The sequence below is a fragment of the Saccharomyces eubayanus genome, chromosome IX (genome assembly GCF_001298625.1).
Source record: "Saccharomyces eubayanus strain FM1318 chromosome IX, whole genome shotgun sequence".
Taxonomy (NCBI): domain Eukaryota; kingdom Fungi; phylum Ascomycota; class Saccharomycetes; order Saccharomycetales; family Saccharomycetaceae; genus Saccharomyces; species Saccharomyces eubayanus.
This window is the reverse complement of record NC_030984.1, coordinates 333,010-359,497: the sequence shown is the minus strand read 5'-3', so window position 1 is coordinate 359,497 and position 26,488 is coordinate 333,010. Positions and strand designations below refer to the sequence as shown.

The 26,488-nt window shown below is 44.8% G+C and overlaps 14 protein-coding genes and 1 non-coding gene across 15 annotated transcripts; 5 read left to right on the top strand and 10 right to left on the bottom strand.

Annotated features, from left to right (window-relative positions):
- Nucleotides 1–5,973: 5,973 nt before the first annotated feature.
- Nucleotides 5,974–6,738, bottom strand: YAP5 (Yap5p; the record flags this gene model as incomplete). The annotated part of the gene is made up of 1 exon (XM_018365906.1): nt 5,974–6,738. The coding sequence occupies one exon, from the start codon at nt 6,736–6,738 to the stop codon at nt 5,974–5,976; it is 765 nt and encodes a 254-aa protein (XP_018221624.1).
- A 456-nt stretch (nt 6,739–7,194) lies between these two features.
- MET28 (Met28p) lies at nt 7,195–7,728 on the top strand (the record flags this gene model as incomplete). The annotated part of the gene is made up of 1 exon (XM_018365905.1): nt 7,195–7,728. The coding sequence occupies one exon, from the start codon at nt 7,195–7,197 to the stop codon at nt 7,726–7,728; it is 534 nt and encodes a 177-aa protein (XP_018221623.1).
- A 105-nt stretch (nt 7,729–7,833) lies between these two features.
- On the bottom strand, nt 7,834–8,574 carry DI49_2796 (uncharacterized protein; the record flags this gene model as incomplete). The annotated part of the gene is made up of 1 exon (XM_018365904.1): nt 7,834–8,574. The coding sequence occupies one exon, from the start codon at nt 8,572–8,574 to the stop codon at nt 7,834–7,836; it is 741 nt and encodes a 246-aa protein (XP_018221622.1).
- Nucleotides 8,575–8,800: 226 nt separating this feature from the next.
- RPR2 (ribonuclease P protein subunit RPR2) lies at nt 8,801–9,232 on the bottom strand (the record flags this gene model as incomplete). Its single annotated transcript, XM_018365903.1, has 1 exon — nt 8,801–9,232. One exon carries the CDS (start codon nt 9,230–9,232, stop codon nt 8,801–8,803), a length of 432 nt encoding a protein of 143 aa, XP_018221621.1.
- A 140-nt stretch (nt 9,233–9,372) lies between these two features.
- VLD1 (Vld1p) lies at nt 9,373–10,149 on the bottom strand (the record flags this gene model as incomplete). Its single annotated transcript, XM_018365902.1, has 1 exon — nt 9,373–10,149. One exon carries the CDS (start codon nt 10,147–10,149, stop codon nt 9,373–9,375), a length of 777 nt encoding a protein of 258 aa, XP_018221620.1.
- A 653-nt stretch (nt 10,150–10,802) lies between these two features.
- GAT4 (Gat4p) lies at nt 10,803–11,159 on the top strand (the record flags this gene model as incomplete). The annotated part of the gene is made up of 1 exon (XM_018365901.1): nt 10,803–11,159. One exon carries the CDS (start codon nt 10,803–10,805, stop codon nt 11,157–11,159), a length of 357 nt encoding a protein of 118 aa, XP_018221619.1.
- Nucleotides 11,160–11,362: 203 nt separating this feature from the next.
- On the bottom strand, nt 11,363–12,658 carry SQT1 (Sqt1p; the record flags this gene model as incomplete). The annotated part of the gene is made up of 1 exon (XM_018365900.1): nt 11,363–12,658. One exon carries the CDS (start codon nt 12,656–12,658, stop codon nt 11,363–11,365), a length of 1,296 nt encoding a protein of 431 aa, XP_018221618.1.
- A 126-nt stretch (nt 12,659–12,784) lies between these two features.
- On the top strand, nt 12,785–13,849 carry STS1 (Sts1p; the record flags this gene model as incomplete). Its single annotated transcript, XM_018365899.1, has 1 exon — nt 12,785–13,849. The coding sequence occupies one exon, from the start codon at nt 12,785–12,787 to the stop codon at nt 13,847–13,849; it is 1,065 nt and encodes a 354-aa protein (XP_018221617.1).
- A 139-nt stretch (nt 13,850–13,988) lies between these two features.
- DSN1 (MIND complex subunit DSN1) lies at nt 13,989–15,668 on the bottom strand (the record flags this gene model as incomplete). Its single annotated transcript, XM_018365898.1, has 1 exon — nt 13,989–15,668. One exon carries the CDS (start codon nt 15,666–15,668, stop codon nt 13,989–13,991), a length of 1,680 nt encoding a protein of 559 aa, XP_018221616.1.
- Nucleotides 15,669–16,211: 543 nt separating this feature from the next.
- MSL1 (U2 snRNP complex subunit MSL1) lies at nt 16,212–16,547 on the bottom strand (the record flags this gene model as incomplete). The annotated part of the gene is made up of 1 exon (XM_018365897.1): nt 16,212–16,547. One exon carries the CDS (start codon nt 16,545–16,547, stop codon nt 16,212–16,214), a length of 336 nt encoding a protein of 111 aa, XP_018221615.1.
- Nucleotides 16,548–16,778: 231 nt separating this feature from the next.
- On the top strand, nt 16,779–18,014 carry PRI1 (DNA primase subunit PRI1; the record flags this gene model as incomplete). The annotated part of the gene is made up of 1 exon (XM_018365896.1): nt 16,779–18,014. The coding sequence occupies one exon, from the start codon at nt 16,779–16,781 to the stop codon at nt 18,012–18,014; it is 1,236 nt and encodes a 411-aa protein (XP_018221614.1).
- Nucleotides 18,015–18,098: 84 nt separating this feature from the next.
- On the bottom strand, nt 18,099–20,390 carry EGH1 (hydrolase; the record flags this gene model as incomplete). Its single annotated transcript, XM_018365895.1, has 1 exon — nt 18,099–20,390. One exon carries the CDS (start codon nt 20,388–20,390, stop codon nt 18,099–18,101), a length of 2,292 nt encoding a protein of 763 aa, XP_018221613.1.
- A 212-nt stretch (nt 20,391–20,602) lies between these two features.
- Nucleotides 20,603–20,674, bottom strand: DI49_2786. Its single transcript has one exon. It is a non-coding gene; the product is annotated as a tRNA-Glu (tRNA).
- A 515-nt stretch (nt 20,675–21,189) lies between these two features.
- PAN1 (actin cytoskeleton-regulatory complex protein PAN1) lies at nt 21,190–25,662 on the top strand (the record flags this gene model as incomplete). Its single annotated transcript, XM_018365894.1, has 1 exon — nt 21,190–25,662. The coding sequence occupies one exon, from the start codon at nt 21,190–21,192 to the stop codon at nt 25,660–25,662; it is 4,473 nt and encodes a 1,490-aa protein (XP_018221612.1).
- A 127-nt stretch (nt 25,663–25,789) lies between these two features.
- Nucleotides 25,790–26,239, bottom strand: IST3 (U2 snRNP complex subunit IST3; the record flags this gene model as incomplete). Its single annotated transcript, XM_018365893.1, has 1 exon — nt 25,790–26,239. One exon carries the CDS (start codon nt 26,237–26,239, stop codon nt 25,790–25,792), a length of 450 nt encoding a protein of 149 aa, XP_018221611.1.
- Nucleotides 26,240–26,488: the final 249 nt, after the last annotated feature.

Sequence of the window (26,488 nt, the reverse complement as noted above, 5' to 3'; positions counted from 1 at the left end):
TTACATCACCAAGTCAGTTCCAACTACCTACTTGACCACTTTGGCCCCAAGTGCACAATCCGCTCCTGCAACCACTGCTACCCCAACCACAATCACCACCACCGTCTGTTCCGCCGGTACAAACGCTGCTGGTGAAATTACATCTACATGCTCTGCTAAGACTATTACCACATCTGCAAGTGAAAGCGAAAACACTGCTTCCCCATCTGTAGCTACCGGTTCAAACGGTGACAAGAACTACGAAACTGTCGCCACTGCAACCAACCCAAGTACAATCAAGACAAGTGCAACATCTCAAGCCGTCGCTTCTGGTGTGTCTCCAGTCGTTACATCACCATCCCTAACCGGACCAGTCCAATCAGCTTCTGCTTCCGCTACTCACTCTGTTCCTTCTGTTTCAAGTACGTATCAAGGTGCTGCAAGCATGAAGGTTCTTGGAAACTTTATGTGGCTACTAGTTGCTCTTCCAGTTGTAGTTTAATGATACAATTCCAATAAGTTCGTTTCTTCATTATGCTTTTATTCTTAATTTTCATTTCACTTTGATACCCTTTTTCCCACCCTTCTGTTTTGTTTGCCTGTACGACTGATAATTTAGGCAGATAAATCCCAACCGTTAAATAAATATTTATTTACATACTAGTTCTTCAAAAGTTGTTTATTACTTTGCTGTTCATTAGTTCTCTATTTTTTTCATTTCGTTCTTTTCATTTCGCTCGCTTTGAGACTAAAGCGTAAGTTCAAGAAAGATGCCTGTGGCTCGATGTCGTCATCACACCACTTTTTCCTCTTTTTATTTACGAAGTGCCTGCACCCATTTTGTTTGGAGATGTTTTTCGTCAACGCGATGTGTGCTTGAGCAGAGACAACAATGGAAGTAATTGTAGAAGCAGACCGCACTTGTCGGGTTATGGATGTTGGCGTGGCTTAGCGCATCGTAACAATCCTTCCGTAGCAGGCAGGCAATTTCTCAAGACAATTCCAACAACCATACATTTTTCGCTACAATCGCAAACGAACAAAATTGATGTAATGATTATGACCGGACTGAGCGAGAGAGCGGAGTGGGTGTATTATTGTAAGCTCTCTTACGGTTTGACCGCAAAACCTTCCTTTCTTCTATTTGTGCCTGTAGAAGCGATAGTTATATTATTCACATGCCCCCACGCTTAACTTTAAATGTGCCTAGACTTTGTCATCTAGCTTAAATAAAGTTGCTGACAGGTCCGTTGGGTGTGTCATCATTCCGTCAACATTGCCGTGAATTAAACTTTTTTTGTGACGTCGCGTGCTTTTTTCCTCTTCAGGGCATTCGGACTTTGGCAGTTTGGGCCGGGCCAACCTTAAAGCAGACAAAAAAGACTAAATTTTGACGTATTTGACTTAATCTCGATTCGGAATGCGGCAAGAATATGCAGATTTTCACGGTTGGTCTTCTTTTCAGGGGTAGACGTCTTCGGCGTGGCCGACCGCGAAGAAAATGCGGCAGCAAAAACTTAGCATAGGCTTGCACACCCCCGATTGACCGGTGTTTCCGTGATTCTACCTTATTTTTTTATATATAAAACGCTCTATACGGTTCCGGCCTCTATGGTTTTAAAAACCGTTTTCAGAGGAAGTGAAATACACTTTTTTGACATAAGGTGTAGAGTCGAGATAAGTCTTGACTTCTTCCCCGCGCCCGATACCCCATATCTTTTGCTTATGTAATGGTATCTTGATAAAGGTAACGGTAGAATAATGGCTTCCCTCCCCCCCGTGCCCCCTGATGCGTCAGAGAATTCTTAGCAGTAGATCTTCGAATTATGGGGGGTCGCTATTGATATTCCTGTTCCTTACAAAAGCCCTCGAACTTCTAAATTGGGCGTTGTCAGTGGGTAATAACTTGAGGCTAATGTGATTGTCCAGGCTCGGCAAACCACAGTCAATTCAGAGCTATAATTGCGTTAAAAATCTTGCTTCCGCCGCAAAGTAGTTTTTCCCGAACAGTTCGCACTGACAATAAGCTTTAATCATGAAAAGAAGGTTAAATAAAGCCAAGTTCTTGCACGGACATTTGCAAAAATGAAAAAAAAAAGGAAATGTCCATGGCCTCTCACCTGATCCGGATTTATCTATCTTCCGATGCTCATCCAACAAAGGCTTTATTAGTTTGGGGCCGTGCTTGCAAATTCCGGTGAGGTACGTTCACGTTGTAAAAGCAATAAATACTTTATTTATTGAGGCCAAATGCTGCTGACCGTACCTCTGTATGATAAAGAGAACACATTTTGGTAGTAGCGAGGTTAATCCGGAACAATCACGCTTAAAACAGTGTGTGCTACAGGTCAAGAACGAAATGCTGCTTTTTTTGCTGTTGTTCTGGCCACAATGGATTCTTCTGCGTCAGTGAATGGATTCATCCTGTCAGCGTCTCCGTGTGCGCTTAGTTGTCAGCCAAGGATATTGCGAGAATAGATTTTTCCCAGCTGGAGCGACCGCGCTATCTAGAACGCATAATGGCTAAGGTCGACGCACTGATAAGTCGTAGCGAGCGCTTATCATCAGTCTTCCATCCAACAAGAATGTATAACCCAAAAGTGGAAGGGAAAAAAACCAATCCGCTGGCAAGGAAACTCGTGAAGGATAATAGATCTTCTCTAGGCGAGTCGTTCTGAGATCTTCAGTGCGACTCAAGGGAAAAACGACCCGAAATTAGGATTTTCTTCTTTTTTGTCTACCTCTTATCAACGTCCGAAGAAAGTGAACATTCTCGAAATTGGCGAGTGGCTCTAAAAACTTTATTTCAAAACAGGAAAATAAACTTCATTATCGCCATGCTCCCAGGTTTATCGTAGTCCTTCATACACTCGTCCAAAAAAACGTGCTTTCAATTCGCGTATAGTTAGTACATTGTGAGACATAAAAAGGGTAGGTGGCACGGTGTCGCATGCTTTATGATGCTTAGACTCTCTATTTACTTCTGCTACGAGACGAAACAGTTACCCACGCAAGGTTGGGCGAATGATAACTACTGGCTGGCTTCACCCATTGTAACGTCGTTTCGATGAACGCTGCCACATTTGGTAAAAACCTTTCGTACCCGCTAGACAAGAGAGTTGTTTGAATTTATGCGGGAAGCCTCGATTGCATACGACCGAGATCCGTGCCGGATCGATACGCGATTAGTAATCCGCATGATATTTACAATAGACCGTCCTTCTTAGGCCTCCACGGGATTTCCAGGTGCAAAAAATGCCAGAGAGCGCAGGCATGGAAAACAGGAGTAAATTGAGAACAAAAGGGGCTTCAATACAAAAAAAGATAAAACCTTGTTGTGCGCCTTACCCGCTTTTAGGATATTCCAGCTTTGAGGTCCATGGCATAAAAAAGGCGGAAGGAAGAGCCCACTGAATCTCACGGTGTCACTAATTTGGTCGTGTGATATATGGTGCCTGAAATAGACTTGCTGCTTTTTTGTCAGACGTTGTTCTAGAAGCCGTCGCATCTCCAGTATGAATTTTTTTAGATTCTTCACACTTGAATTGAGAAGACTTGTATAACGGTCACAAGTCCTCGACCATTTTGCGACAGGGATATGTGATATTTGTAGACGCCAAGAAACGCAAGGCACATCTTTTAAGTAGTGATGCATGGATCATAGGTTAGCCGGACAGTCATTTGCCGAGTCTTCGTTTGTATTTCTCTGAATCTTGGTGAGAGATATGTATGTTATTATGTCCATTTCTAAGTTGTATCAGCTCACTCCCTCTTTCTCCTTCACACATTGAGTGTAGGGAGAGAACTATCTCTTTTTAGCGAAGTCGCTATCAACTGTAGTTAAATTGGAAAAAATAAAAATCCAAAGGCAAGCTCGCCATAAAGTATAGAAAATCGCCACTCAGCTATATTATGTTTTCTGCCATTAGAACGGCAACCGAAATCATACGGACCTTACATCAAGCAAAAAATACTAGGTTTAGCTCCATTGCAATTTTCGTAGTACCATTTCCGATATCAGGTGAAATACCGTCGTTGACGGTTGTCCTAATTTGAACTTTGGTTGGTACATGGAGATATAAAGTGGGAATGGAGAACGTCATTTGGCGCGATGGAAACATATAATAAACTTCAGTCTGTGTGTATGGTGACGAAAGCATTGATATGAAACACATATTAAAATTTGACAGTCCTTGATGGCGACTGTATGACTATTCTATGTAGCTAGTAACGCACCACTATATCTGACGGTTCCACAGATCATGTTTTAGTGTTCATGGTGGTGATATCAGCTCCGGAGTTTGGATGCCCAATTTCCAAATCCAATCACAATATCTCGAGGGCAAGACAGCCAAACGCAAACTCTTTGGAATCTGCGGGCAACATCCCCACAGCTTCTGATACTTTTTGATAGTTACGGTCACTCTCAAAAAGAAGTCCCCTGACTTTACCAGGATAAGAACTGTGCCAGTAAAAAACCATTAGCAGTTGTCCTGCAGCAAACACAGAGACTCCCACCAGCTCCGAGAGAGTTCATTAGTTAATCTATAAGAGCACCTGAAAAGAAGTAGGACTTCGTATCCACTAGGCAAATGGTATCTACAGAGAAATTTCAACTACGGAAGGCTACTGGAAGTACTGGTATAATTGGACTAGGTGGCAGGTGTTGTTCACACATTTTCAGACGCCGTGTGGGGAGTCATCTGCTGCGATAGAGAAGATTTGTATGAGGACTTGAAAGAAAAGCTTGCTTTTGTCAGATTTGAGGTTATCAAAAATGGACATTCAGTGTCCAGAAGAAGCGATTGTTACCGTGCATTCTCTTCCCAGCCATGAAAGTCAAAACTCCAGGCATTATGAACCATAGATTGCAACACCTTGAGTCTTTTGACTTTGTCAATTCTGTTTTTACCACCTTTGAAGGGTAAGCAGGTGTACTTGACGTACGAAGAACGCGATACATAAGCTCAATCGAACTTTTTACTTAAATAAAACAAGAACTTACTGGAAGTTTACGTTCGGAAAACACACTAGCCTCTTGTATTTGGACGATACGCTTTCGAAGAGTTACTGGTTCCAATTCACTGTTGGCGACTTGTTGACTCGTGGTACCAGCTTGGTATTCATCCATATGTACGCATACGATTTGTTCTATGCCTGCACTCAGAATTCTCTTCGTTGCGTCGGAGCACCTTTTCTTAACATCTGGCCTGTTAGAACAAACAATCGATGCAGCTTTACAGTGTCCGGAAAAGATAATTTAGCGTTTGCTATTTCCAGCTAGTGAATGGAGGTCCAATTGTGGGGTTTTTCTAGGTTCGAATCATACAAGACGCAGTTTCAAGCTGTACGAGAGTTCTTTGAGTGGGTGCTTCCAGAAACTGTTGGATTCGCATACGGCTCAGACTCTTTCCAAGCGATCAGTACCTCCTCTTCGGGATCTCTGTCAGTGCCTGCGTGACATCTGGTGCGAACTACAACACCGGCTACAGTGAGCTCATCTGTTGATATTGTTACCAGGTCGGTTTCCGCTCTAATTTTTGAAAGGTATTCACTGGGCTCCACCTCATGTGCATATGAGAGGTTTGGCCTGTGCCAACGGTACTTTGGGTTTTCAGCGTCTCGATTGCTGCAACATCCCGCAAGCGCTTCTGATCGTCTGGTAGTTGACAACATCGCTTTTGCCGCTATCCCGATTTTGTCCAATCCTTTGCGTCATTATTGTATCAGGTGATATAAAGTTCTAGTTAAGTAAGTATATACTTATAATGATCCAGACAGCTGGGTCTAGTTCGGTTACGCGTATACATTTCAGATGTGTAAATTCTGTTATAAACCCACTCAAGATGCGTGGACACAAGCCACATGACTGACAAATCGTCCCGTACCACTTTGGCCTGCGCTTAACGCAGTGGGTCAATGAGGCGTTCTGTGGATTTTCTATTCTTGCCGCAATGTCTACTGCGCCGGCGGCGACGACCCGGCTCCGGATGTTCAATGGACAATGGACTGGATGTCGATACAAGACTTGTCGATGTTTGCGCAGTTACTGCAGAGCCCACTGGAGTTGTCCTTGTTGCAGTGAGAATGAGGCGGAGAGGAATCCTTTAGCGCGGCGCCATTTTTGTCGGCGCCAGTTTCCAGCTCTTTGCACACGCAGGTGGAGTTGTCGTTACAAAAGCCGCACTTCGCGGAGTTGGGCAGCTCGTTTGGCCCGTGGTGGTGGTTGCGGTTGCGGTTGCGGTTGCGGTGCTGGTATTTTATGGGTATTGCCTTCATTGGTTTGAAATTCTCGATCAGGTTCTGCAGAATGGGGTCCTGGGCGGGCATGGAGGCCTGCCGCGAGGTGAGGGCGTCCAGTTTCGACTGCAGCGCACGGTTTTCGGAGTTGCTGTCTTGCAGCTCGTGCTGCAGGCGGGAGAGTTTCGACTCGTAGTTTCTGATGACCTTGCTCAGAGACTCTATGGTGTCCTCGAGCGCTTGCAGCTTGTTATTTTTGCGTTCTCTGTATGCTCTCTGGGCGTCCCTATTCTGGCGTTTCTTTTTCTGGAGCTCCTCGTTGCCAGTCCCAGTGCTCTCGCCCTCGCCCTCGCCCTCGTACTCGTACTCGTCGTGGGGTGGGAGGGGTCTCTTCCTTCTCTGGCCAGCTCGGTGCGGGAGCCTTGGAGGCAGCTTCCAGTTCTTGGACACATGGATCTTGGACATGAGGGCGAGATTGCTTTCCTTGGACTCCTTGGGTTTGATCTGGGGCAACGCCATTGCGTGTGTGTGACGGCTTGCTTGGTTTGATCTGGGTGGGCAGCAGAAGAAGCCCCAGAATGCTTTAAGTGATGGCTACAATTGAAGGTTGCAAAGGGCACATCGCCGTGCAAAGAGACCACGTCCTTACTGCACCTTCCGCGGAAACTGGCGGCGGGATTCCATGCATCGGGAAAAAGTGATCTGAAAAAAGAAGATGCCACAGTTGTGGGGCCCATCGGGCGCCACGTGACCGGGCCGGCTTGCGGTTACGTGCTTTTTCGCGACACCACAGTTTTGGGGCGCCATAGTTGGAAGTCGTTCTCGCAGCGTCGTKAGTCAAGACTGGCAGCGAATGACTAAGGCGCGAATGCGACGCAACGGACTCAACTATTTATATTCGGTGGTGATTACGGGACGAGTGCCATTGTTGTCTTGTAGACAAGGACCGCCCTTGAACCGGCACCGCACGCAGAGATGAGCATGAACATGGACATGGACATGAACGTGAACATGAACGTGAACAATCTATCCGAACATCTACAGAGCCTGATCTCGAACGACTCGGAGCTGGGCTCGCGTCTACTATCATTGCTACTGGTTAGCAGTGGCAACGCGGAGGAGCTCATAGGCATGATAAACAGCGGCCAAGACGTGTCGCAATTCAAGAAGCTGCGCGAGCCGAAAAAGGGGAAGGCGGCAACGGCAACGGCCACGGCACAGGAAGAGGAAGAGGAAGAGGCGCCCGTGAACGAGCTGGACAAGATCAAGCAGGAGCGAAGAAGGAAGAACACGGAGGCGTCGCAGCGGTTCCGCGTGCGCAAGAAGCAGAGGAACTTCGAGAACCTGAACAAGCTGCATGGCCTGAACGTGCAGATCAACAAGCTGCGCGACCGCATCGCGCAGCTGAACAAGGAGAACGAGTTCTGGAAGGCGAAGCTCAACGACATCAACGAAATCAAGTCGCTGAAGCTGCTGAATGACATCAAGAGGCGGAACATGGGCAAGTGAGTACTGCCTGCGATGATGATATATGTATATACACATGTTTGATTTTTTTTTTTTTCTTCCATTCCACTCCATTCTGTTCTATTTATCTTACCTAGCATATATATATTATTTATAGCACTGCGCGTGCGACAAGAGCGAGATCTTCTCGTCCCACTGCGCATTGATCAAAGACCGTTTATATTCCACCGACTCTATTTCGCGAGAGGAGCACCACCCTATGGCGCGGAAGTTTGCGATCACCCGGGCGTACAGTCCGTCCTCGAGCTGCTGCTGGTGGCGCAGGGAGTCGGCGGCTGCGGATTTAGCCGCCGGGAGGGCCGGTTGAGGCCGTTGGCGGCTAACGGTTCCCGGGACGGCCTGGGTGTGCTGATCTCTGGGCGTGCTGTTTCTGCGGAAGAAGATGCTGGAGGCCTTTGCGAAGAAGCCCGGCCGCTCGTGCTCCGCAGGGGCAGGGACGCTGAGGCTCCTGGCCGTCTCGTCCGGGTCGGCTCTCCCCGGGCGGAGGAGGATCGAGGAGATCGTGCTGACGGAGCTGCGGTGGCGCTCCCGGGCGGGCGGGCTGGAGCACAACGAAGACATCTCCAGCGCCCTGGACAGGTCCTGCGACATGCTATTGTTTTCGTCGTCAGCGTCAGCGTCAGCGTCGTTAGCGTCGTTAGCGTCTTCAGCGTCGTCGTCTAGCAGCAGGGAAGAGCAGACGGCGCCCGCGCCGTCTGCTCTTACAGTAGTGTGTACATGCAGAGCCGCCGACCCATCGTCGTCGTACGGGTCCGGCAGCGAGGGTAGCAGGTCGTCTATGGCGCCTGCGTGCGGTCCGGCGTTCAGCAAACACCTGGAGCCATTCATTGCCACTACACGTCCTTGCGCGGTTAATTGGTTTTTTTCTGCCAAGATGGAAAGCGCAGCGCGTCTTTAAATGGTCGTTCTCGTTTTCGTCAGGCTGCTATTTCTTATAAAAAAGAATTAAAGGCACTCAGGGGTGGGGGGTCGGCTCTTAGAGAGAGAGAAAAAAAAAAGTGGAGCCCCGGAATTGCGCGCTCGGGGTTAAGAAGAGGGCGGCGGGGCGGAAGTCCTACGGGTTGAGGAGGTTACCCTCCCGCTCGGAGTACGTCTTGTAGTCGGCGTCGGCCGCGACGTTGTAGCGTTTCACGGCGCCGCACCCGCACACCACCGCGAGCGCGCCGTCGCGCGTGATCTCCAGCCGCTTGGGCGCCCATAACAGCCGATGGCATCTTTTGCAGATGGTTCTCTTTAGTGTGGGCAGCAGCGAGGTCTTGGTCTTTTTGCTGATCAAGTCCATCGACTTGATGTAGTTGCGCGCCAAGGGCGTGTGCCCCTTTACGGCGCCCGCTCTCGGCTTTGTCTGGTACGCGGATAGTTGGTAGAGGTAGTTGAGTCTGTGGAAATGATCCTGGTTCGCAATGGTTCTCGGTGGTGGCACTATCAAAACGCCATTGTCGTCGATCTTTGGCTTCGCCTTTCCTGTTTGCGCTTTCTTACCCATCTTGAGTTTCCCTTGATTTTTCTGCTTGTCTTGTATGTGATCGATGGAAAGAAGAAGTCTTGTTTGCTGTTTTTTTTATTTCCCTCGTTTTCTTTTTTTTTTTTTTCTTTTTTTCGTTTTCTCTTTTTGGTTTGTTAGCTTTATTCGGTATTGTTTAGTAAGGGTGTGGACTCGTCGACGGTATATGTATCTAGGTGTTGGGGCAAGGGTTCATCGCGGTTCCGGTGGACGATGAGCTCGGGCCCGTTGGCGTCCGTGTGCCAGGTGTTGAACTTGAGGAGGTTCAGGGCGCCTTGCTTGTCCGCGTCCAGCTCCTTGACGATCAGCTTGACGTTTTGGAAACTGGAACTCAACGAACCGTTCATGATCAGAAGCTGGCCGAAAAGCACCGCGAAGTCAAGCACCAGCAGCAGCAGCTTGCTGGGGAATCCCGCCGGCGCCGGGCACGTAAACTCTCTTATCAGCAGCATCACGACGAACCCGTACGGCTTTGAACATATGTCCCTTGCCACGTCCAGCCTGATGTGGTACACTATGCAGTACGCCGTCTCCAGGAGTATCAGTCCCTGGTAGTACCGTATGGCCTTGTTTATGATGACTCTTACAATGGGCGTCTCCAGCCCTCTGATGGCCAGGCTTTCGTCGTCATCCTGCTCGTCGCCACGGTCCGCCTGCAGGTAGTTCTTCTTCAGGTATCTCAGCGTCAATTCTTGGACGAACTCGCACAGCGACGAAATCACCCATCCCATGAGGATCAGGAGCACCGATCCGTCTTTAATGAACCGTATGTACAGACAGCAATAAACGAACTTCTGCAGGTTGGCAACGACGGACCTTTGTCGCGCATTGTCGCACTCTAAATACAGCATTGTCTTCCGGTCTCTTGCCCTGATGCCTGCTGTGCGCTCCTTTAGCATGTCACTAAGCCTTCACCATAAGTACCCCTCCCTTCTCTGCCACTGGAAAAGGCGATATTTACTGTCTTTGTTACCCGGCCTAAGCCTTTTTTTTTTTTTTKTCTTCTTCTTTTTCCAGGGAACCACCCTTGGTTAAGTTAGGTTAGTACTTGCACGAATAGCACGGCTCGTTTTGGTCTTGCGACGTTGGGTATTCCCCGTGTCAGTTCCTCGAAGCTTCGAATCCAGGTCGGCTGCGTCCGCTCCCCCCATCTCAGCGGTGGCAACGCCGTTACCAATGGGAACTATGCACCCAGTCCGCTTGGCTCGCGAGATATTGTAAAAACTATACAACTACTTTGTTACCGCGGCCGCTGGATATCATTGCTTTTATGCGTCGCTTTTCCCTTTGTTATAATGCAAAAAAAGGCCTCTTTTGAGTATTTCTTGGCATGGACCCTTTTTTCCCCAATGCGGTAATTTCCGCCGCACCATCTTCAATGTGTCAAAGGCTTTTGTGTAATACCGGTCATTAAATCTCGACCAGTTGGTTGTGGTTCTTGCCTGGCACCATGTACGTCCACGAAAACCAAGTAAAAAGTGCATTGCGCACTCCTTGAACCACACAGTTGCTCTTGTTCCCACTGGAAAAGCACACCAGTTATCCGGTCGCTATGTCCACTAGGCTTCCAACCGTGATTTCAAATGGAACAGCGTTTAAAAAAATCCCCGTGCAACTGTTGCTGAATAGCGGGTCTACAGCACCAACTGCTTTCCCTGACTCTATTCCAGCCCGCCCAAGAACCGGTATCACTAGGACTTGCGGGCAATGCGGGGAAATCAAAACTTCACTGCAGTGGAGGGAGGGCCCCAATGGCGCCGCCTGCTTGTGCAATGCATGCGGATTGTTCTTTAGAAAACTAACGTTGCGGTTCGGTAGAGCAGCGGCTAAAACATACATGGAGCAAATCAAGGGAACGGCCGCCAAGAGAAGAATCCCCAAGGAACTCACCGGAACGGTCAGATTTTAATGCTGTCGAAACAATGGGGCAAAGAGACAATGTAACACTCAATAGTATGTAATCTTAACTACAACAATAAATAGCCACTGTTCCTTCAACGGTCTTAGTGTGATCTATTTAAATAAGACTCCCTTCTCTGCATATGTATGTGAAAGAATCATATGTTATTTTATTATATTTTTTTCTATTATTTATGTATACACGACTGTCTATCAGTTTGGCACTTCAAACACCAACGATACACCCTYATCACCTGCAGTTATTATTTTCCTCTTTCCTTCAGCACCGGCGTCGGCAGCAGGATGTAATACTATAAAATCAAGAACCCCCATACCATGTCCCACACAGGCGAATTTTTCTTGACCGGTCCTTGCGTTGAACTGGTAGACTTTACCGTTAATAGATGACACAAATAAATCATCGTTGTCAAACATTAGTTTTGTAACAGAGTCATCCAGGATAAATTTGTGTCTTACTCTCCACGAGCTTGTATCATATAGAAGAATTTCACCGCAGACAAGACCAATGGCCATTAGCGAGAATTTTGACGACCATGTAATGGATTCGATAGAGGCGTCTAATTCGTCCTGTTCTGGCTTCAATTCAATCACTGTGGACAATTGTAAAACGGCACCGTTACTATTACAGTTGATCACCGCCAAAAGACCATTATTGGACCCACATGCTACAACGCCCGAGTTACCCTTGGTTAATGTGGTGGGGGCCAATGATAAGGAAATCCATGGAGCATTCAGCCCTTTGATCTCCGCCTGTGTGATCTTGAACAATTGTTGTCCAGTGAAACAGTTCCATGCAACAATGGTGCTATCCAAGGAACAAGTTACTAACTCTAAGGTGTTTTCACCCTTGTCAATATTAATAAACTCACCCATGGAGCAATCTTCTTGGTGTACGAAACCAGACATCAACTGTTCCAAAGAACCGTCTTGTTCGTTGATTTGGTAGCACCAAACGGACCCATCTGTAGCACCGAATGCAAACGTTCTTGCTATGGTAGGGTGGGCTTTCAACCAAACAATCTCTTCGACTTCCTGCATTTGTGACGCTAGTTTCCATTGTGCGCCGCCTTTTTGGCTCATGTGCACGAGAACTTTCCCGGACATATCAGCAGTGACTAAGAAACTCCCCTCACAAGTGAACGAACACGAGATCACCGATTCACCGTAACCGGTCAACGTACCGGCAAATTTTGGTGGTTGTGAGTGCGATGTCCAAAGATGTGCCAGATTGTCACCCCCACCGGTGCAGACTAGCGGCAGGCTGGGATGGTGGCCAATAGAAAACACAGAGTCCGTGTGCTTGTCGAAGTATGTGTGCGAGTTGTTGGACATATCGACCTCCAAATTGTCCTCCTCATCTTCGTTACCCATCGCATCATCGTCACTCTCCTCTTCAATGTCCATAGGAGCGTCCTGTTCCGCCTCCACAGAGGGCACAATCTCTTGCTCAACTTCTTCGGTGGTAATAAACTCTTCTTGGGGCTCCATCGTGATCTATACGTCGCTATACGGTGCTCTTTTGGTCATCAGAAGACCTCATCTGGAGGCATCGAATGTATTTTTCTAGATATTCATAGTGAAAAATTTGCCAGAAAAAGAAACGGCGGGCGGGTTATGCGGCGAACGAGAAAGTCCTACTTAAAAATACCTTTAGCATACATTTCTCACTTGAAAGGTTCGAAGGTATCAGCAAAGAAAGCAGCAAACACAAGACAGTATAGCATTATGATGGGATTTGCGTGGGGTTTTAAGCCCGCTGGTAAGGTGCCTCAAGACACAGCAGGCTCACAGAGCTCAGGCCACATGGTGGTGGCAAATTCTGTAGGGAAACAGAAAAGACGGTATAGCAACGAGGAGCAACAAGAAGAACCCTCTCGGAATAAGAGTATGACGAAATTCGGAGGCGTCTCCAAGAGGAGGCCCCATCCGAGCTCGCTAATAAGAGGTCAGCCTCTGCCCTTGCAACGAGGCATGGAATTAATGAGCAAAGAGCAATTACAGCAGTTGCTGGTGGACCTGATGACAAAGCATCCGGAAATTCAACAGAGTGTCCACACGAGGATTACTGGACTGGATTTTAGTATACAAAAGTGTCTTGACGTTTTGAAACAGAAATCCGAAGCCGTTTACCAAAGCATACCTTACAATAGGTCCTACGAGAGTAATAAGTTGGACGACTACGCATTTGTGAGAATGAAGCCTCAAATTTTGGAGTTTTTGAACTGTTTAGTGGATTTTATACTGGATAACATCCCACCACGGTTGGAAAACTTACACGCATCGTTAAAATTTTTGGACATCTGCACAGAATTAGTCATTAAATTACCAAGGTTTGAATTGGCCAGTAACAACTACTACTACGATAAGTGCATCGAACAATTATCGCACGTATGGTGCACGCTCATTGAACATGTCGCCCGAGACAGGCTAATCCTCTTGGCAGATAACAGCTCTGTGTGGAAAACTCACATGACAAGGTTACAAATCTATAATGAACAATCGAACGGATTATTGGAACGCCCTCTTCAACTGTTCAAGTCATTAGACATGGGGGCTTCTCCTGCATCACCATCATCATCATCATCATCATCATTTCAAGAGACGATCATTTACCACCACGATACCATGACCAACGAAAATAATAACAGTGGTAACACTAATGATTCACCCTTCAACTAAGGATACAACGATTTTTTTTGCTTTTACAAATATATTAATATGTGTATATATATAAATGTGTATATATTGTGTTTGAGTGTGTAATGTTACATATGCAAAAAATATCCAATTTTTCTCTTTCCCTTTTTTTTTTATTTTCTTATATATCCAGTTTTCTTCCAAATGATAGACTTAACCCCTTCAGTAATTGTTGAGAGTTAATAGCTTGCGAATGTTCATCGTCCGTTTCGTTAGAAATTTTGTTCATAGTTTCCACGTTCAATTTTTTCAGCTTGGAGGTCGTTATTTCGCTTAAGGCTAATGAATGTGAGTTCAATATGTGTGACTGGTACCTTAATTCATCGACTTTTGTGCCTAACTTTGCCTCAATATCTGCAAACGTGAGTTGTGAGTCCTCCTTGTCCAAAGCTGGTTCATGCGGTTGTGATGATAGTGAAGTTAATTCTTGCCATTCAAGATCCGGTCTCGAGGTGTCTAGTGTAGTAGCCCATTCTTTGACTTCGTTTTTTATGGCGTGCACCTTGCCGACCAATAGATTCAAATTTTTGGTATTTTCCACGTTCTTGCCATTAGGTAGTAGTTTCCTTGGTTCATTCAGTACTGCTTTTCTCCTTTCATTAAGTTTACGCCTAGAACTTTGTATCTCTGAATAGTCCAGATCTTCGTCGTCGTCGTCGTCGTCGTTTTCTTGAAACAGCTGTCGTAGTTCAGTGTCATCGTAGTTTTCAGTATCATCTAACGCTTTTTCTTCATCTTCATCTTTTTCTTCGTCTTCCCAATCTATGGCAATGTGATCTTTTTTCAAGTCATCGACAAACTCCTTTAGTATGACCATGGCCATACGTTTGGGATCCACGTAACTTGTTTTGTCCTTAACTGGTTCGGGCTTGGGTTTTTTGGTTAGATGCTCCGGTTCTGCTTCCTCTTCTGTGCCTTTGGCCTTCGCTTCCAGTTTATGAAGCGATCTGATTAAACACCAATTGAAAAGCTGTCGTATTTGTAAATTTTTACCAAAGAAGGACGCATTCCCCACCACGGTGTAGAAGTCTTCTTCAGGAACGTCCTTATGTGGAGATATAATAGTGCTCCCGCCATTACCTTGGGAGGCCAACATCGATAACCTTCTACCTCTTTGAGTGCCAATTGATCTTTTTCTTTCTCTTGTCCGTTGAATGTATTGTGGCTGTTGTTGTTGATGGAACGATCCATAGGGAAACAGCTGTGGTGCAGGCAGCAATTGTTGCGATGAAGACAAGTTCTGGGGAGTGGTCATATCGGGACCGCCGGCGGCACTCGGTTGTGAATAAAAAGGCTGTAGTGAAGAATTAGGCATCATAGAATGCATTGGCGACCCAGGATATGCCATCATTCCTGGCGCAGGAGCATTCATGGGGTGGTAGTAATAATAATAAGGCATATATGGAGCGGGCATCGCACTTGCGTTAACGTCCCCATTCCCATTCCCATGGTTCTCTTCCCCCAATGGTGCGGAAGAATTGAAATTCTCCACCCTTTTCGCCTTCTTGATATCTTGCAGGTTATCTAATCTTTCACCCAGAGTAGGAAACCCCTGAGTATGTTTATTCTTGTGTCTTTTGAACTTCAGATCGGGACTCAGATTCGACACGGATTGCTTGCCTTCAAAATACTGGCCCTCTTCTTCGTCCTCTTCGGAAGGCCCGTTGCTTTGCATTTTGGCCTTGGAATCTGGTTCTGAAATCGGGATAGTTTCCATCCGCAATGGGTAAACGTGTTTGTGCGTTCTTTGGTGCAACATCGGCGACGTGCCAGAAATCGTCTGCGTGGGTTCCAGACTCATCCTTTATCTAGATGCTGGGCAATCGTGAGTGTGTGCAGAAGGGGTGGTCTGATATTGAGAGTCTGCCTGATACTGTACACTGCTACCAATAGGCGGTTTTATTGATGTTTATTTTGATTTGTTTATTATTTGAATATTTTTTTTGCCTGTAACTAATGTCGTTTCGAACGGGATGTATATAAACGCTGAATTATACTATAATTATGTTATACTATGCTGCAGTGTACGGCCAATCGATGCTCCTGGAAGGTGCCACCAGTACCTTTGAATGGTTGGACCATTCTGTGGATTACACGAGTCACTTTCGCATTTCTCGTGCCTGCAATCGGGCTTCTCGTGAGCTCTTATTGCTGCAGATGCCTCATTGATCCCACATTGGCATCCTACAATGCTAGCTAACCTGCGCCAACAGCTCTTTTGACACTGAGTTCTCCAATTGCGTGTAGATTCATTTCGACAGGTTTTGCCTGGTTCATACTCATAGGGAGAGGAATATTTTCGAAATACGAGCGCTGTCATGAACACGATAGGCTAGCATGTCGATTATAGCGTCTTTGTTTCACTCTTGCTGAATTCCACTCTTAAAGGTTTACCAAAGAACAACTCGTCGTTCAATGAAATCTGAGCCAAACTGGCCTGGTCGATGGTCCTCAATGTAATAAAGGCCTGGCCTCGCTGTTTCTTGAAGTTTATGCTTACTTTTAACACTTCTCCAAATGTGGAAAACAGCAGGAACAGGTTCATTCGCAGCCGTTGTGTGTTGATCTTTTCATTCAGCTGGCTCACATATAGCGTGTTCTTGGGTTCCGCTACACGTTCGGTCGCAATACGGTGAGGATCGCGATCAGTCTTCTGCTTTTTTCTTGCTGGTTCAGTCATTGTTACGTCCTAAGTGCAAACGATTGTCAGTCCTCGAAATAGTGCCTTTTGTGGTTTCTGTGTAATGTCTTTTGCCTCTTGCACCTATTGAGTTTTTCTAGGTTGAAAAAGTTTCACAACGCCAAAAGAAATTGAAAAACTAATATAAAATGCATGAATCAAAAGGCAAAAGCGTGTTAGAGTAACGAATAAAATCTGCTACAGGTACCAAGAAACTGCTACAGTATCGTGATGGTCGAGTCAGTGAAGGCAAATGGGCCAAGTTCCTCGGACATGGAGTACTATTACAAGTCTCTCTACCCGTTCAAGCATATTTTCAATTGGTTGAACCATTCGCCTAAACCTTCTAGGGATATGATCAATAGGGAGTTCGCCATGGCTTTCAGATCAGGTGCTTACAAGAGATACAACTCCTTCAATTCTGTGCAAGAGTTCAAAGCGCAGATTGAAAAGGGCAACCCAGACAGATTCGAAATAGGTGCCATATACAATAAACCGCCAAGGGAACGTGATACCCTTCTGAAAAGCGAATTGAGGCCCCTGGAGAAGGAGTTGGTGTTCGATATTGATATGGACGATTACGATGCTTTCAGGACATGCTGTTCCGGGGCCCAAGTTTGCTTTAAGTGTTGGAAATTTATATCTTTGGCAATGAAAATAATGAATACGGCTCTGACGGAAGATTTTGGCTACAAGAACTTTATTTGGATCTTTTCGGGTAGACGTGGTGCCCATTGTTGGGTAAGTGACAAACGTGCTCGGGCCCTAACGGATATACAGAGAAGAAATGTCTTGGATTACGTTAACGTCGTCAGAGATAGAAATACTGATAAGAGGCTAGCTTTGAAGAGACCTTACCACCCTCACCTCGCTCGTTCGTTGGACCAGTTGAAACCCTTCTTTGTCAGCATCATGCTCGAAGAGCAAAACCCTTGGCAAGATGACCAGCATGCCATCCAAACTTTATTGCCTGCATTATATGATAAACAACTGATCGAATCATTAAGAAAGTATTGGTTGGAGAACCCTGGGAGGTCAAGCAAAGAAAAATGGAATGATATAGATCAGGTGGCCACGTCTCTTTTTAAAGGACCCAAGCAAGACTCTCATATAGCAAGGTTGCGTGAGTGTAAGGAAGATCTTGTATTAATGACCTTATACCCTAAACTGGATGTGGAAGTCACAAAGCAAACAATACATTTACTGAAGGCACCCTTCTGTATTCATCCTGCTACAGGGAACGTCTGTGTGCCCATTGATGAATCGTTTACTCCAGAAAAGGCGCCGAAATTGATTGCTTTACAAACTGAAATGGAAAAAAATAATGACGTTTCACTAACCTCTTTGCAACCTTTTATCGATCAATTTCACACGTACGTGAATTCTCTTTTGAAAAGTGAACTGGGTTCAGTTAAAAGAGAACGTGACGATGATGAAGATAATGAATCGGCTTCCTTAGATTTCTGATAGCGAGATCTTTCTGTAACAATAAAAAAGAGGTTATAAATATATATATATATATATATGTGCTATAGCTCTTCCTTCTTCCAATTAGCTAATAATGCAATCCGCCGGCAAGTCGTTTGAATCATCGCTAACTGGGGTACTGCTCCTAGATTTGGATTTTAAACATATTTCAATGTACTGATGACCAGGTTCATGAAACCATTCAAGAACTTGGTAGTCTGCATTGTAAGTGTATTGGCCTGATGACGAGCGTATTGATAAACGGTTAAGTGCAAAATGATGACGAGGTAAGAATATGTGTGTAGTGGCCGTCGTCATTCCCGTTTTACCGACTATTTTCAAAATGTATGTTCTGTTATGTAAATTAAACTCAGCAAATTCAAACGTCCCGTGTATCTTTATCGGGAATGGTCTCATAATTGCGTCAAGAGCCCTGTACCCTGACAAGTCTGTCTCTAGACTGCATGATGGGCTATCCAAGTCCAAGTTACTTTCAAGCTTTATAAAACTTGGCGGTTGTGAGGAGGAATTTAGTTTTGATTTGGAGGTAGATATGGAATCCGTTGTGGACGTTGGAGATGGTGCCCGTGTTGGTGTCTTTGATCGATTTTCACGGTACAGCAGTTTGTCGTCTGGGGACCAAATGGAGAAATCTTCATTGTTCCAATTGTCCCCCCATTCATGCGAATTGGTACTGCAATAACACCACAATGTGTACGAAAGATTGCTTCCTTCCAACGCAAACCCAAGAGCATCCAGAGCACCAATTTGGGAAGAATAATCATTAGTAGTGTATGCCTTCTTGTCATCCATGTCAAATGGTATACCAATTTCAGTGAAAAAGACAGGCACCCTTTCACCAAGCATAGATTTAGCGTCTTTTTTCATCTCTGCTAATTGTTTTCTAATACATTTCCGTATGTTATTTTCACCAAGAACCACAGCAAAGGCAGGGTTTGAATATTTTTTATTCACCAGACCATATGTGTCTATGCCGATTCTTTTATTCCACGTTTTATACATTAGTGTCATCCCGTCATAAAAATGGCATGCACATACTGTCCTATCGTCCAAGAGAGTAGAATTTTGCAAATTAGGTGGCAGTTTCATTACTGGTGGTTGCAGAAAAACGAATGATTCTTTATCAATGGCCCTGAACTTGTTATACATCTTGGTATAATACTCAACGAAATGGTTATTAATGAAAACCGTTTCATTGGCTTGACCAAAATAATTTGGTTTGAGTAAGACGGGGCCCCTACTTCGATGATTTTCCCAGACGCCATGCAGTTTCCAAATGCACGTTTCGGGCTCCCATTCAGGATTTCTTTCCCAGTTGTATTTCGCATCTATTGTACCTCTTTCCTGCGCACTCAACCAAGCCTTCTTGCCGCCAGGGTTGACAGTGCACGGTTTTCCCTTAGTGAACCCGAAAAATGTTCTTTTATATTGGTCCACAGTGCACTTAATGCCTTCACCCAGAATGAAACTTTGAAATGCCGTGGGGGTTCTCCCTAACTTCAAGTTTCTCTCTTTCGGAATTACATCAAGATTTGCTTCCCCCATGTAACCGCAGTTCGGTTCGTTTACAGACTCTAATCCGATTATGCAGTTGTTGTCAAATAACTCAGGAGCTTTATCTTTTATTCTCGCATACAGCGTCATGATGGCATCATTGAACTTCCCTTGCAAATAGTCTTGTATATTTTCTCCATTGATTATGCACTTGGGAGCAAACTGCTTCCCACCAAAGAATAACGTGAACATTGTTTGACACGCCAATTTGAAATAGTTGGTGGGCCAAACCATTTTAGGGTATGACTCTTCGTCTTTGCCGATTTCTCTGCCTGTTTTTGGGTCGATGTAGTAGTTATGTAATATTGCTGCTTCAGTAGCCTGAAAGTTTGCAGGCTGGAAACCTGCGCAGTGAAGCGTCCATAGTGGCGCACCAGATCCACCGCTGAACCTAGACCAAACGTCCTGATGAGGATCCAAGTAAACGTACATTCCTTGTTCGACGCTGTTTATTCTGGTTAGTACCTCCACGATATAGTCCATATAGTCATAATCGTACTGTCCTGGACCTGCGTGCTCGAGCGATTCCCAAGTAAAGGGCAAACGGATGGTATTATACCCCAAAGACTTCAATCTGATAATGTGTTCTTCCACATCTTCTAAAACTAAGGGATGATTGATGAAACTGACTTTATCAGCATCTTCGAAATATTTGTCGTCCACGATGGGAGTATGGGTCGACAAAAACGGTTTGGCGGGAATCTTAATCGACGGATCCAAATTGACTCCTCGCAATTGGATCACGTTACCTTCTTTATCGCAAAACTCACCGTTGACTGAAATATGTATTTTGGCAGGCATATAATCTGTTCTTATTATACTTGATGTGAATATGAGGTGGGTGGGGAAAAAACAAAGAGAGAGAAAATTGGGAAAAGCACTTAATCCAAGTTTTACCGCCAATTTTATAATGTCACTATTATCTCATAGCTATTGTTATTACTATATTCTACCAGAAACAGATAAACCCTTAAACGAAGGTATTTTTTCAGAAAAAATAAAAAAATAAATCACTCCGATACGGGGAGTCGAACCCCGGTCTCCACGGTGAAAGCGTGATGTGATAGCCGTTACACTATATCGGATTATAAATCAATGAGTATTTTAGCTTTGCACGGCTAGTAGTCTTTAGAAACTAGTCAGTGAACTGTGGTTAGCTGTTGACTTCCTCGAGCGGGAACAGTTTATGAGCATATAAATCTATCATTCGAGGTGTTTGTGACGTCCGGACAGGGATGGATAGCTGAAATACAGCAATAGTGCAGTTGTCATCAGTCGATCTTGCTAATTTAAGAGCGGAAATCTGTCGCTGTTGGGACCACTAAACCACCTGGACCCCTCAGCAACTAATTAATCTCTTGCACCCATGGAATGGTCACTGGTACCGTGGGTTATGCGTCGTTTACTGGCTTAAAAGTGCTTCATCACATGGCACGTTGAGGACCTTTTTTTTTTTTCAGTTAGGGGCAAAAGCTGAAATCGGAAGAAAAAAAGCATTAGGAATTATATCAAGAGATCCGTGAAGAAACGCTGGTCGAGAAGTTTGTAGCTAATCAGTATTCATTAGTCACACCAAGCCGCTAACCTGCAAAACCGCACAATGTATAACCCGTACCAGCAACAGGGCATGGGCTACCAGCAGCAGCAGCAGCAACCGACGGGGTTCTACCCGCAACAGCAGCAAGGCCAACCCGCAAATCAAGCCCAGGGCCAGCCCCAACCACAGCAGCAAATGGGGTTTAACCAACCTCAGGCCACTGGATTTAGTGCCTTGCAGCAAAACTTTGGCAACTCCTTCGCTGATACGCCACAGCAGGCACAAACTGGTTACAACAATAACGGTAATAACGGCAATGTGTATGGCAACAACAGTTTTGGCCAACAGCCTCAACAGCAACAACAGCAACAACAGCAAGTGCAACCGCAACACACGGGATACGCTCCCAATGCAAACATGAGTGCTGGTGTGCCTATGATCAACACTCCGGGCTCAATGCCGCCACCTCATCCGGCCCAACAACCTCAGTTACAATCCATGCAGCCTCAAGGTACAGGCTACTATCAGCAAGTCAATGCGGCAAATGCGCAACCTTTACAATCTCAAGGAACAGGTTACTATGTGTCTACACCGAATTTGGTTTCTTCTAACCAGGCTCAGCAACCTCTTCAAGCTCAGGGTACTGGTTACTTCCAATCCCAGCCCCAACAAGCCCCCCCTCCTCCTCCGCGAGCTCAGCCTTTGCAACCTTTGAAGCCACAGCAAACTGGGTTTTACGTTCAGCCTCAAAATCAAACTCCCTTAGAGCCATTGAAGCCCACTGCAACTGGGTTTGTTAACTCATTTGCCAATAATGGTTTAAACAATGACATCAAGATCCCTGCTATGAGGTTGTCCTTTATCACTGCACAGGATCAGGCCAAGTTCGAGACTTTGTTCAGATCAATTGTCACCAACGGTTCCAATACTGTTAATGGCGCTAACTGCAGAAAAATTTTGATGAGATCCGGTTTACCACCATCCCAACTGGCAAAAATATGGACTCTCTGTGATACATCAAGAGCGGGTGAATTATTGTTCCCTGAATTTGCATTGGCCATGCATTTGATCAACGATGTCCTGCAAGGTGATTCTATTCCTTATGAACTAGACTCCAAGACAAAGAACGAGGTTTCAAGTTTCATTGACGCCATCAATCTAAGTATTGCAAACCAAGATTTTGTGGCCAAAGATGCTCCAAAAACTCCTTTTGACGAATTCATTACCGCAGGCGTGCAGAATTTGCAACCCCAACCAACAGGTTTCATGCCTCAAACTAGTTTTGGCATTCCCTTACAATCTCAAATGACTGGTGGTGCCCCCATGTTGAATCCTCAATCTACTGGAATGATGGCACCCACTACGTTCAATATGTCAATGAACACCGGCGCCCCAGGATTGACCACTCAAATAACGGGTGGAGCGCCCATCCCTATGCAGCCTACCATTACTGGTAACGCTTTACAACCTCAAGTCACTGGCATGATGCCACAAACTTCGTTTGGTGTTAACTTAGGACCACAGCTAACTGGTGGCGCCTTGCAATCTCAATATACTGGAGGATATGGTTCTGTAATGCCTCAACAGCCCAATAATGCAACTATGCCCAGCTTATCTTTTAACCAACAAGGAATTCAGTCTCAGGCAACAGGGTTACAACCTCAACCAACTGGCTTCCTGCCACCATCCAATTTCAACGCTACCATGCCACTAACCGCTCAAAAAACAGGGTTTGGGAATAATGAAATTTATACACAATCAAATTTCGGTAGTAATTTAATCGATAACTCAAGCCAAGAGAAAATTTCGAGTGAAGAAAAATCTTTATTCTATAAAATTTTTGAAACGTTTGATACCCAAAACAGAGGTCTATTGGATTCTCCCACCGCTGTGGAAATTTTTAGAAAATCTGGTTTAAACCGCGCTGATTTGGAATTGATCTGGAACCTATGTGATATAAACAACACTGGCCAATTGAACAAACAAGAATTTGCACTAGGTATGCATTTGGTTTATGGTAAATTAAGCGGAAAACCCATCCCTAGTAGATTACCTGCAAGTTTGATCCCTTCAAGCACAAAACTTTTGGATAATCTCAAAAACCAATTAAAGACTGAACCAGGCACTGCAAAAGAAAGGCCTTCATTCGGGAAAACTGATGCCTTGAGTTACAAGAATAATGATGAAGATGATGTTTTGCCAAACTACAGAAATCGTAGAAAGGTTTACTCTGCAAAGAATGAAGAACAGTCCTCTTCTTCTTTGACTGATAAAGTAGAGAAGCACATTAGTACTTCTCAAAGTAATGATTTTTCAGAAGACAAACTAGTCAAAAAGCAGCCAGTTAAACCAAAGTATGCTGGGTACTCAAGAGATATTAACTTGAAGAGTATTGCCGCACTGGAATATGAAATCAAAAATAGTAAGAGTCTAAAAACCTCTTATGATAGTTCTATTCCATCTGATTTGACAAACCGTTTTGACACCATTATTGCTAAACTTCCAAACTTATTCAATGAAATTTCCACAATTGACAACGAAATTACTAATGCGAAAATCCAGTTGTATAGGAAAAAGAATCCATCGTCAATAGTTGGATCCGGTCCGAATGGTGAGATAACCGAAAACGACAGGAAGAAAGCTAAGAGTAGAGCTTTGTTGAGAGCAAGAATGTCTGCTTTAACCGGTAAATCTACAGGACCCGATGATTCAATTTCCATTGAAGATGATCAACAAAGCACTGAAATCAATAAAATTCAGCAAGAAAATGGTAAGAACCAAGAAATTATCAGGGACATAAGATCATCGATTTCGGATATTTCAGCCTCTTTAAAATCCACAATGACAGGATCAGAAATGACTTCCAATCAAGACTTTGAAAAGTGGGAATTCGGTATTGGATTAGAAGATAGTGTCCGTGAATTATTGGATGACCTAAAGTCAAATTCCGATAAACAAGTGGGAGAATCGTCTCCATTCGTACCTTCACCAGCGCCAACACCTGTGGACGATCGTTCTTCGTCACCTTCTTATTCGCAATTCAAGACTTCTGAAGAAAGAGCAGCGCATTTGAAAGAACAAGCAAAAAAGAGAATGAAGGAAAAATTAGCCAAGTTCGATAAGAACAGAAGGAGTACAACTCAGCGTTCTAGGTCTACTGTACATGAAAGTTCTCAAGGGCATCCACAACAGATTGCAAGTGTTTCCGATTCAGTTCAAGCTAGTAAAACTCCATTCAAAGAAGAAGAGAATATAGAATCCACTCAACCAACTCAACCTGCTCAACCTGCTCAACCCTCTCACTTTTCTCAGCCTGCTCAATTTTCTCAACCTGCTCAATTTTCTCAACCTGCTCAGCCTGCTCAACCTGCTCAGCCTGCTCAACCTGCTCAGCCTGCTCAGCCTGCTCAGCCTGCTCAGCCTGCTCGTAATGTAAAGCAAGAATCAGATGATGACGATGAAGATGAAGAAGAGAGACGTTTACACGAAGAACTGAAACGATTAAAGCTTAAGAAAAAAACTGAGAAAGAGAAAAGACTAGCAGCTTTACGTAAGCAAATTGAGGATGCTCAGAATGAAAGCGATGAAGAAAAGGAAAGTTCGAAATCCAACCCTAGTGGCCCTTCAAATATTCCGCAAGTCGCACAAGTTTCATCACAAGAACAGCAGCCAGGTAATGGTTCTACCACGGGCAATGCTGCCGGTTCCTCTGCGGTCAATATAACTACTACGGGTTTGTCTTCTACGCCTAAGGGACATAATCCATACTTTAAGGATACCTCAGCTAGCTCTACATCTACCTTCGATGCTCAGGCTGCAGAAATGCAAAGAAGAATTCAAAGAGGGTTGGATGAGGATGAGGATGACGGATGGTCTGATGATGACATTAACGGAGCCGCGAAGGCTAACATCGGACAAGCAAGCGCTCTTCCATCCAACCAAACACAATCTGCTTCTGTTGCACCTACTCCACCAATGCCAACAGCCGCTCCTATTTTAGCTACTCCACCAATTCCACAAACTTCCTCTATTCCATCTGCTGCTCCTATCGCACAAGTACTTTCTGCTCCCCCAACCAGGCCACTTGAAGCAAATGGCTATAATGAAACTGGCAGCTCCATTCCGGTAGCTCCTATCTTACCTGGTGCTGTTCAAGAGCCACCTATCCCATTGGCCCCTCCCTTACCCAGTGTCAATGAACCCCAAGGACCATCAATTCCATTAGCTCCGCCATTACCTAATGGTGTACAAAAATTGAACGCATCTACCCCGGCACTGGCCGGAAGTGTTTTACCTCCTCCTCCTTCCTTGCCAGCCCAACAAATTTCCCGTTCTGAACCTACTATCGATATTAATAATAGAGATGACCTTGGAGGGAATATGGGTGCATATGGTCCCGATTCCGATGATGATGTTTTATCAATCCCTGAATCGGTCGGCTCAGACGACGAAGAAAAGGATGCCCCACCAATTCCAACTGCAAGCATTCCACCAATTCCAGCCTCAGGTATCCCACCACCTCCACCTTTACCGTGAAGAGTTGATATAATGTCTCTCTATATAAGTACATACTAGTGAGTTTTAAAAAAAAATGTAGAATTACGATCATGAATTATTTACTTTAGAGTCTATATATGCAAACATATGATCTGTGAAAAAGGTGTTATCCTGATCGGTCTTTCTTTGTCAGCGCAACAGATTTTTCATTGTTGTCCTTGGGCATTATATCTTGATCCAGTTCTTGTCGTACGGCTTCATGGTACTTTTGCAAATTCCTTTTAGGCCTATAGAAAGTATGATCTATCTTAAGGGCTCTACCACCAATTTTAACCCCATTCAAATTGTCGACTGCCAGAATCGTTGATCGTTGATCTTCATATTTTAAATACGCAAAACCTTGTGACTCTCCTGTATTCTCATCTCTACTGAGTGTTATATCGACAGGTACTCCATATTCGGAAAATACCGTTAAGATATCACCTTCCGTCAATTCTTTGTTTAAATTTCCAATGTATATATAGGCATTATCCTTATATTCATTATGCCAGGAAAGATGCGGGCTAAGAATCCCACTTTGCAGTTCTTTATCGTTAATGCTTTGGATTTTGTTCATCTGCGACCTTGAGTCTTATACCCTTTTTTTGTTGTTTGTTTCCATATATTTTTGACTTGCTAATTTTTTATATTCGTTTTTCTTGAATTCTGATCTCGAATTTTTCTCAAAGTGAAAAGTACGTAGTTATTTCATCATATAAAAAGTGATTTATAATTTTCCAGGCGGCATAGCAATGTTTTACTGAATGCTTTGCTTTGCAACCATTGTTGCCTCTTGCGTCATCTTCACTACATTCATTCTTGTTTT